General features: G+C 43.8%; 1 protein-coding gene across 1 annotated transcript; it reads right to left on the bottom strand.

Moving 5' to 3' along the window:
- On the bottom strand, positions 1-2,427 carry LOC144599758 (protocadherin gamma-C5-like). The gene has a single exon (XM_078410996.1). The coding sequence runs from the start codon at positions 2,392-2,394 to the stop codon at positions 1-3; it is 2,394 nt and encodes a 797-aa protein (XP_078267122.1). The 5' UTR covers positions 2,395-2,427.
- Positions 2,428-10,954: the final 8,527 nt, after the last annotated feature.

The following is a 10,954-nucleotide window of genomic DNA, read 5'->3' as shown; positions in this document are numbered from 1 at the left end:
TTAGCATCGCCATTCAGAAGCAGATGGGTTGTAAGGTTTCAGGAAAAGAAATTCACTCTGGGATGAATCCCGTGACAGGCAAGCCGAGTAATGATAACTCTCAGGGAAGGGTAGAGTTTGATCTGCTGCACCACAGTTCAACGGATTTCTCTGCGCAGAAACTCGAGGTAAGGCTTCCTTCGAATTCCTTGGCTTGCAACAACAAACTGTGCGCCCGTCAGCTTGAACAATACCCACATCGTGTTTACACTTCAATACAACCAATAGGACTATGGTCAGCAGGAACAAACCCGACGTTGATCCGAAGGTGATGATTAAATAAAGGTTTATCTCGGACGAATGACCAGGGTCACTGTGCAAATCCATGTCTTCAGGTATTTTCTCACTAACGTTGCCCAAAATCGACAGACGGATTGTAGCTGTACTTGACAGGCTCGGTTGGCCATTGTCACTCACCACAATGACCAGACTTTGCGAAGTATCATCATGGACTAAAATCCTTCTCGTTGTTCTGATTTCGCCTGAATTCCATCTCACGCTGAATAGCGACGGATCGGTTGCTTGAAGTATCCGGAAAGAGAGTCGTGCGTTCTGACCAGAATCTGCGTCGGTTGCCATTATCTTGGTGACCAAATACCCCTGGCCCGCTGACTGGGGCACGATCTCCACGGCTGGTGATCCATTATGTTCTGAAGGTGAAACAATTACCGGAATGTTGTCGTTTTGATCCAGGATGATCACATTCACTGCGGCGCTACTACTCAGCGGAGGCACTCCGGCATCACGGGCTTGAACGTGAATCTGGAAGGTTTTGAGCTTCTCGTAGTCAAAGGAACGCAGTGCGTAAATTGTGCCGTTCATCGAGTCGATGCGGAGGTAAGAGGGCACCAGAGAATCCTGACGATTCCCTCTGAAGGAATAGGAAATGTAGGAGTTCTGGTCCAAATCAGGATCGAACGCAGACGGTGTGAAAACAGAGGCACCCAGAGCGTTATTCTCCATCACATATAATGTGTAAGATGATTGGGAAAATTGTGGCGCGTTGTCATTTACATCAGAAACCGATATCTGGATAGTTTTATTTATTGACAATGGGGGAGACCCAGAGTCCCAGGCTATGATATTTACGTTATATATTGAAGTGGTTTCCCGATCTAATGCACGACTGGTCGTCACTTTATAATGGTTATCTAGAGAGGATTGAATTTTAAAGGGAACGCCCAATGTAATGTGGCAGTGAACTTCTCCGTTTTCCCCAGAATCACGATCAGTGATGTCCATCAAAGCCACCACCGTCCCGGGCGCAGCATCCTCGGAGACTTGCCCAGACAGGGAGGTGACCATTATCTCCGGAGCATTGTCATTTACATCAATCAATCTGATCAACACTTTGGAATGTCCAGTAATCGCTGGTGTACCATTATCCACAGCTTGGACATCAAGTTCATAGCTGTTCGTCTCCTCAAAATCGAGCTGTTCTTGAACTTTGATCTCTCCACTTGCAGGATCCAAGCTGAACGGCTCACGTACTCTCTCTGGAACAAGGTTAACGAATGAGTATTTCAATTCAGCATTCGTACCTTGATCCACATCGATAGCTTTAATCTTGACCACCAAGGTGCCCACATGTGCGTTTTCTTCTAGGTTTGCCGTGTACACTTCATTCCCGAACACGGGTGCATTATCGTTGTTGTCCAATACGTTGATGTTGATTTGTATGGTCCCGGATCTCGAAGGCGTGCCTCCATCAATGGCCATCAGGGTAAGCTGAAAAGATGCCTCATGTTCGCGGTCCAATGATTTCTCCAACAATAGCTCGGCAATTTTTGTGCCATCCTCCCTTACGTTCACGTTCAACCCGAATTGGTCATTACGACTGAGAGTATACATAGTGACCGCATTTGTCCCCACGTCTGGGTCGAGCGCTCTCTCCAGTGGGAAGCGAGAGCCCGGTGCAATAGATTCGGCCATTTGCAAGTAAATGGCGTTCTCTGGGAAAGAGGGCGAATTATCATTTATATCGACAATCTCCACCTCACCCCGGTACATTTCGAGGGGGTTTTCTAATATTATCTGGAAAGCAATTGTACAGTAAGGACTCTGTGCACAAAGCTGCTCTCTGTCTATCCGACCCCTGACAAACAAGACGCCAGTGTCCACATTTACCTCCAAATACTGCGTTCCTTCGGCGGAGACCAGGCGACATTTTCGAACCGATAATTGTCGGACGGTTATTCGCAATTTTTCAGCGATATTTCCAACAGAATAGCCATATTCCATTTCTTCAGGGATTGAATAGCGCACCAGTGCAAGCCCCGGGTGCAATGCATGTAGAATGGAAATTAAAACCATTGTCCTAAATTCCAAGGCGTTGTTTTGCTGCGAATTCGCCATTGTCTCTGCTGCACTTTATGTTTCAAATCTGGTAAATCCTTGCAAGTGCTGTACCGGCAACGGGATAACCTGACCGATTGTATGTACGTGCTAACAAACACTCAACCTACGTTTATATTTTTCGACGTTTATATAGCATTCCGAATTGAAATCGTTTTCGGTTCATTCTCCAAAGGGGAGGGGTAATAGATCTCCCGCTGAACGCGGCTGGCTATTGGTTGCCGGCGACACAACGAGCCCCTGTCAATAACGGCAGACTGCAATTCTTAAAGCTGGTTTCATCCCTGAATTGCGCTTTTCAACCAAAAAATGCCATCGTTGATATAACAGGCTGCATTGTATCTTTTGAAACATTTTCTACCGAATTCGTTTCCATCTGCTTGCTTGGTCTTTCGATGTTATTTATCTTTAACCTTCAAAAACAATCAGTTGCTAATTGTAACGGGTATTTTGCCCCTTAATTACCAACAACTGCTCTTTCCTACAACTAGCTGAATATGCAAAAGTAACATGTGACCTGTATTTATTCATGATTTTGTATTTGAAGCATTTCAGAATAATCCACTTTAACACCAAAAGGCAATTTGTAGCTCTGATGAGCGATTGGAGACATCAAAATTAATTCATGTCCAAATACTCAAAAGTGTCCAACAAACATGAAAGTCTTTGGACCATTCAATTTAGCATTGGTTAATATACACATAGTCCCTTGTAGGTACAATATTGCAAATATTTGCCGAGTTTCTAACACGATTATTTTTTAAGAAACATAGCTTTAAATGTCGAGGAAGATCACAACACAGTTGAAGCTAAATTAAAGGTAGACAGAAAATGCTGGAGTAACTCAGGCGGCAGGCAGCATCTCTGGAGAAAATGAATCTTCTCCAGAGATGCTGTCTGTCCCGCTGAGTTACTCCAGCATTTTGTGTCCACCGTCGATTTAAACCAGCATCTGCAGTTCTCTCCTGCAGCTAAATTAATATGTATTAATAGTTACGATTAATGAGTTATAAAACTGATAGATCGTGGAGGGACTGGGGTAGATGAAGAATATAATAGCAAGTTTAGTATTCCCTAGTATTCCCAAGAGTCAAGAGAGTCAGGAGTCAAGAATATTTATTATCATGTGTCCCTAAACGGAGTAATATAATTCCTACTTGAACCAGCGCGACAGTTATGTAAACATAGCATTTAGTAGATACCAAAATAAGCAACAAAAAGAAGTTCAATGTTTTAAATATATATATATATATATATTTGGTACAAAAATCAAAAACAAACCCCGAAGCCATTTGTGCAATCAAGGTAGTTCGTAGTTCGGAGTTTAATTGGAGTTCGTTGTGTTCAATAGCCTGACGGTTGTTGTGAAAAAGCTATTCCTGAAGCTGGACATTGCAATTTTCAGGCTCCTATACCCTCTTCCTGGTGGCAGGACTGAAAATGAGAGCAGAACTTTATGGAATTCCTTAACTATTTAGGCCAACAATTTTCAAACGAGGAGATATAATATCCATAATTTTATTTATGCAGCTTAACAAGATGAAGATATGAGCCTAATACCTTCCTGATGAGGAGTGGCGGTCGTAGGGCGTCCCTCTTTTCACTTGAACAAAGACACAGACTATCCTCCTTCCACTAACACTGGGGTGTTCCCCTCCACTGATTCCTCTACCTGTGTGGAACTCGCCAACTTTAGTAACATTGTCACCAATTGCCACCCTACCCTCAAATTCACCTGGACAATCTCTGACATTTCCCTGCTTTTTCTGAACATCCCCATTCCATAAGACATTCTATCTATCGATATCTGGTATGAACCCATGGATTCCCACAGCTACGAATACACACCACCACACCCTCCAACTTGCTCCCTGAAAAGACAGCACCCCATTTTTTTCTCAGTTTCTCAGTTTCCTCTGCTGCACCTCTTTTCAAGATAGGGTTTCCCATTTGAGGATTTCTGAAATGTTCTCCATCTACCTGAAATGTGAATAATCGCACAATGCTGGTGTAACTCAGCGGCTCAGGCAGCATCCCTGGAGGAAAAGAATAGGTGATATATCAGATCGGAACCCTCCTTCGGTGTGAGGCTTTTCCTCTGCCATTCTTGATGCATTTCCTCGCATGCCTTTACTCGATTACCTGCACATCTGCTCTCATGTTCACCCGTGACAGAGAGAGCACGGACAGCGTTCTCTTGGTTCTCACCTTTCACCCCACTAACCTCCACACGGGGCATTATCATGCTTCGTCGTTTTCATCAGCTACAATTGGGACGCGCCACCAAAGCAGCCGCTCTCTCCTACGTGTTTCTTCTTTCCACAGGGACCACTCCCTCCACTCCTCCTCTCCCAGCATTCTCTTGCAACAGTAGCCGTTGCAACACTTGACCTTTCATCATCTTACTCACCACCATCCATTGATCCAGATGACTCTTCCAGTTGAGGCAAAAAATAACGTCCAACATTCAGTGTTCACGGCGTGGTCACTGCAATGTACTTCAGTATTGGGCGACTGTTCTGCAGAGCACTTGTGTTCTGTCTCTAATGGCAATCCTGGGCTTCAGATTCCATGGTATTTAACCACTTTCCTACATCCACATTGACATTGGTTTTCTCCACCACCAATGTGTCTCTTTACAATGAAATTTCGCGCCTTTGTGTATCATTTATCCGCAAAGATATAAATATATTACGGTTAAAAATGTGGAAGGGAGTTGAATAAAACAAGACCAAACACAAACGTCATACTTAAGGCCAAAATTTAACATCAGAAAATGTAGAATGCCGGCTCTTTGAAATCAGAAATAACAAAAATTACGTTTGGGGATAAGGAAATACGCATTGGAAATAGGGGAGCGGATTTAGAGTTTAGCATTTGGCGAGCAATGAGACTAGAACTTGTGTATGTCTCCGAATTAACTTTTTTTTATCACGCCTAGCTATTCCATTTCCAGAATAATTTGAACATAATTATTGAAGACTTAAAGGATGAAAAATGTTGGGACATGGAACCTAAAAACGTGGAACATGGGAAGGCCGCTCTGAGGGTACGTTTTCAAGCACCATGTCAGCACCTTTACCTTTCCATGTTTGTTTTTGCTTGCAGTACATATTGCTGTAAGTCTACTACACCTGATCAGCCACCATTCTGAACATTTCCACATTGTGTGTATGAATGTACCGTCGCCCGAATACAAGATTAATCTGCCTTGATGTTTTCCCTGGTCTCGTGTATCCTTACAATGAAAAGTCACGTACCCAGCAACCACAGATATGATGCTACCTCCTGTAATCTGACCACTGGTTCAAAAATCTGTGAGTTTATGCTATAACATGGGGAACGTACAATGAGAAGTGGAAATGGCATATTTAAAGGTGGATGAATTGTCAGTTTAAGATGTATTTTAGACTATGGATTTTGTAAAGAAGATTTGAGGGATGCAATAATTCAGACTCTGACTACCACTTTATAATTCTTTCTCGCGACTATCGTAGCGCAACTGCTTATGAAGACCTAGTAAGCCTGTTCAAAAAGTCTAAGAAGTATTATTATACTCAGTAGTCGAATAAAATGGATGGGGTGAAATGAAACACACATTATATGCACGATGATGGAAAGTTTTGACTAACTAATGATTTTCTTTAAAGGAAGAATAGACGAGGATGAGTTTGATGTGAATTTTGTTTGGAAGGAGGAACCTTTGATAAGAAGGAAGAATGCGGATGTGGAAAATTATGAGCACTCGGGTAAAATGGACAGGGGGACTCCAAATCGTTTGGCAGAGAGGTCACACTGATGCGAAGCTTCATGGGAGATGTTCTTTATAATGGGGAAAGAAGTGGAGGAGGGTTCTGGACTTCTCTGGCGAAAAAAATGCATTCGGTAGTTTAGTTTAGTTTAGTTTAGTTAACTTAAGTTCAGTTCAGTTCAGTTCAGTTCAGTTTAGTTTAGTTTAGTTTGGTTTAGTTTAGTTTGGCTTAGTGAGTTTAGTTTAGGTTAGTTTAGTTTAGAGATGCAGCATGGCAACAGGCCCATCAGCCCATCGAGCCCATGTCGACCACTGCTCGCTCTTTCACACAAGTCCTATGTTATCCCATTTATGCATCCACACTTTACGCGCTAAAGGCAAGTTTAAAGGTTAAATTAACATCCAGACCCCCATGTTTCTGGGATGTGTGTGGGGGGGGGGGGGGGGAGGGGGGAGCATGCAGGGAAACCCACGTGGTCACAAGAAGAATGCGCAAACTTCACAGAGAAAGCGCACGCGGTCAATATCGAACCCGAGTCTCTAGCGCTGTTAACTGGCAGCTCTGCGAGATGCGCCACTGCGTCGTCTAAATATGGATCCAGGGCAAAGTTTGGGTTAATCGCATTGGAATGAGGACAGTTGTGAGGGGACCTGACAGAGAAGTGTACGCGAAGTGTACTGTTGGAGAACAAGTATAAACTGTTCAAATTCGCAGACGGGCCAAGAACATAGTAAGCATAGAATGTTACCAAACTAAAAGTTGCCTAAGGAGAATTTTATTTTCCGCAATTCATTGGTAGGGTCTGGGGTGCACCGATCGTGATGGTAACTCGATTACTAGATTTAGGAATCAATAAGTTTTTAGGATATTGGGGTTAATGAAAAAAATTGACCCTGATGTCAAAGAAGAGTCAAGAGTGTTTTATTGTCATATGCCCCGAAACAGAATAATGAAATTCGTTTTTGTAGCAGCACAACAGATGTATAAACATAGTACTCAGTACATAAGCATCATAATAAACAATAAAAAGTTCAATATGTAAAGTAAACAAACCATATAGTGTCAAAAACTGTATGTAGCGTAATTAAAAAAACATATAGTGTAACATGTAGAGAACAGTTGTCTTTTCTTGAATAGGAGAACAGGAACAAAAAGCCTAACGAATTTTACCCTCAGTCTGAAGAAGGGGCTCGTCCCGAAACGTCACCTATTCCTTTCTCTGGAGATGCTGCCTGACCCGTTGTGTAACTCCAGCTTTTTGTGTCTATAATTCCTACTCTTACTTTTATTCTTATGTCCTATTGCAAAAGCTGCTCTTTGATCTGCGGTGTCATCTCAAAAGATTACCCTTTTCCATCCACGCTTGTAAGATTCTCTTTCCTATCGTCTTAGACAACTTGGCGCCAGCTAACTATTTGTCCCAGCTCCGCTATTCAATAAGACGATGGCTGATCTAATTTTGGTCCGAATTCCAATTATCTGCTGATTTCAAAACCATCCATAGTTCTCCTTGAAATCTCTTATCCTTTACCCTGTAAATTGTCGTTCTCGTTCGGTGTCTAGCTAACACTGTTTGATGCTAACATAATCATTCACTGCAAATGGAATTAATGTTACCAACAGCGAGGGGACCGCGCTCTCGATAGTACAAGAAGTTTATAGGAACAAACGACAACTTGAAATGCGCAAAATTGAAACGTTTCTATATTTAGTTTGGTTCAGCTTAGTTTACTTTAAGCATACAGTATGGAAACAGGTCCTTCGACCTTCGACAAAAGGGTTGACCATCGATTCATACTGGTTGGATGTTATCCCACTTTCACATCCACTCCCAAAACACATCAGGGGCAATTTACAGAGGTCAATAAACCTACAAACCCGGAAGTCTTAGGGACGTGGCAGGAAAGCGGACACTCGGAGGAAACCCACGCGGTCACAGAGCGAACTCCACACAGACTGCACCCGAGGACAGATGCGAACCCCATTTCCTGGCGCACTGAGGCAGCACTGTACCACTGCCGCCCAATATCCTAATAGGTAGTTGGGAATGGTTCAATATGATGAAAATACGAAGGAATGGTTCAATATGATGAAAATACGAATTTGCAATTCCTATCCTGGCCTATGATAAGAGAAGACGAGTAAACGAATCAAAAGGCCACGATTTAACCGTAAATATTATCAATTAGTTTGGTGCAATAATAGGTGGAAGATACCTTCAGAGCGGGTTGCTGGGAATCGTTGCGACTGAATCGTGTTACCGCAGTCTAAATACATGAAGCAAATCCACTCGAAAGCAAATCTACTCCGTTGAAACCAGTATGTGTAAAGAAAATTTATGGGCACCCCAATCTATTTTTTCTTAAAGGTAAGGGATGGGACAGCGAATTAGGAGTGGCACAGTGGCGCAACGGTGGAGTTACTGCCATACAGCGCCAGAAACACGGGTTCTATCTTGACTGTTGCTGCTGTCTGTTTGGGGTTTGTACGTTCTCCCTGTGATCGCGTAGGTTTGTTCTGGTTGCTCTGGTTTTCTCCCACATCCCAAAGAGGTACAGGTTTATAGGTTAATTGACTTCGGTTAAAAAGATTGCAAAATGTCCCTTGTGTGTAGGATAATGCTCGTGTACGGTATGATCGCTGGTCGGCGCGGACTCGGTGTGCGTTTCCGCGCGGTATTTCTAAAGTCTAAGGTCCAAAGGTAGAGATTCCTCCATAAGGAGGCATGAATTAACAGTCGTGCATCGGGATGCCAATTTAGGCGTTGCGAATTTAATTAACATCATGAAATGTTGTGAAACACATTTGCTTTATTTTGTGGACTTGTTAAAATAGTTATTGACCATTAGGTATGACAGCCTGACAAGTGCCATTCTGTAAACGACGATTCATTGATGTACCTTCCAAGGGCAAAGTTTCACGAACTCGTCGACTTAAAGTGTTAATTTCATTTCTTTCATTCACAGTATTGCCTTCGTGAAAATTTCCAGCACAATCTATGTTCTTTTGAACTTCACAATTCCAGAATCTGCAGATCTTGATCGTCAACCTTTATTCACTGTCCTTGTCTTGTTCGTCTTTTTTTTTCAATCCACTCTGCACATGGTTATTGTCCACGTTTTAGGAAAGGATTGCAAAACTCACAGAAAAGGTATGGAAACCTGCGAGATTACAGAGACAACTTCAAAAGGCGCAAACAGATACAAATGGTGCTAACAAAAACAAATTGTGATTTGAGCCAAAAAACATCCGCGGACCATGGAGTCATACAGCGTGGAAACAGCCCCTTCAAACCAACTTCCTCACAACGACCAACATATCCCATCTACACAAGTCCCACCTGCCTGCGTTTGGCCCGTATCCCAATAAACCTGTCCTATCCATGTAGATACAAAATGCTGGAGTAACTCAGTGGGTCAGGCAGCATCTCTGGAGAGAAGGAATGGGTGACTTTTCGGGAAGAGATCCCTTCTCAGACTGATGTCAGGGGAATGGGCGGGACAGAGATAGAATGTAGTCGGAGACAGTAAGACTGGTGGGAGGACTGGGAAGGGGGAGGGGATGGAGAGAGAAGGAAAACAAAGGCTATTTGAAGTTAGAGAAGTCAATGTTCATACCGCTGGGGTGTAAGCTACCCAAGCGAAATATGAGGTGCTGTTCCTCCAATTTGTGCTGGACCTCCCTCTGACAATGGAGGAGGCCCAGGACAGAAAGGTCAGATTGGGAATGCGAGGGGGGGTTAAAGTACTGAGCAACTGGGAGATCAGGTAGGTTAAGACAGACTGAGTGGAGGTGTTCAGCAAAATGATCGCCGAGCCTGCTCTTGGTCTCACCGATGCACAGAAGGTGACACCTGGAACAGCGGATACAGTTGATGAGGTTGGAGGAGGTGCAAGCGAACCTCTGCCTCACCTGAAAAGACTGTCAGGGTCCTTGAATGGAGTAGAGGGGGGATGTAAAGGGACAGGTGTTGCATCTCCTGTGGTTGCAAGGGAAAGTACCTGGGGAGGGGGTGGTTTGGGTGGGAAGGGATGAGTTGACCAGGGAGTTGCAGAGGGAATGCTCTCTGTGGAAAGCAGAAAGGGGTGGAGATGGGAAGATGCGCCCAGTAGTGGGATCCCGTTGGAGGTGGCAAAAGTGTTGGAAGATTATATGCTGTTTGTGACGGCTGATGCGGTGGAAGGTGAGGACAAGTGGGACTCTGTCCTTGTTGTGAATAGGGGGAGGGGGAGCAAAAACTGAGCTGCGGGATATCGCAGAGACCCTAGTGAGAGCCTCATCTATAATGGAAGAGGGGAACCCCCATTTCTGAAAGAATGAGGACATCTCCGATGATCTAGTATGGATCCTGGGCACAGATGCCATGTAGACGGAGGAATTGGGAGTAGGAGATAGTCTTTACAGGAAACAGGATGGGAAGAAGTGTAGTCTAGATAGCTATGGAGTGAGTAGGTTTCTATTAGATTTCGGTCAATAGTCTGTCTCCTGTGATGGAGACGGTGAGATCTAGATACGCTAGGGCAGTGTCGGAGATGGTCCAAGTGAATTTGAGTGCATCTTGGAAATTAGTCGTGAAGTTGATTAAATCAGTGAGTTCTGCATGTGTGCAGGAGGCAGCACCAATGCAGTCGTCAATGTAGTGGAGGTCGAGTTCGGGGATAGGGCCAGTGCATGCCTGGAACAGTGATTGTTCGACATACCCAACAAAGAGGCAGGCAAAGCTGGGGTCCTATCCATGTATCTGTCTTCATTGTTTCTTAAATGTTACAATAGTCCCTATCTCAACTACCTTCTCTGGCATCTCATTC

The sequence above is a fragment of the Rhinoraja longicauda genome, chromosome 14, assembly GCF_053455715.1.
Source record: "Rhinoraja longicauda isolate Sanriku21f chromosome 14, sRhiLon1.1, whole genome shotgun sequence".
NCBI lineage: Eukaryota > Metazoa > Chordata > Chondrichthyes > Rajiformes > Arhynchobatidae > Rhinoraja > Rhinoraja longicauda.
The sequence above is the reverse complement of the archived record's forward strand: the minus strand, read 5'-3'. Positions and strand labels throughout refer to the sequence as shown.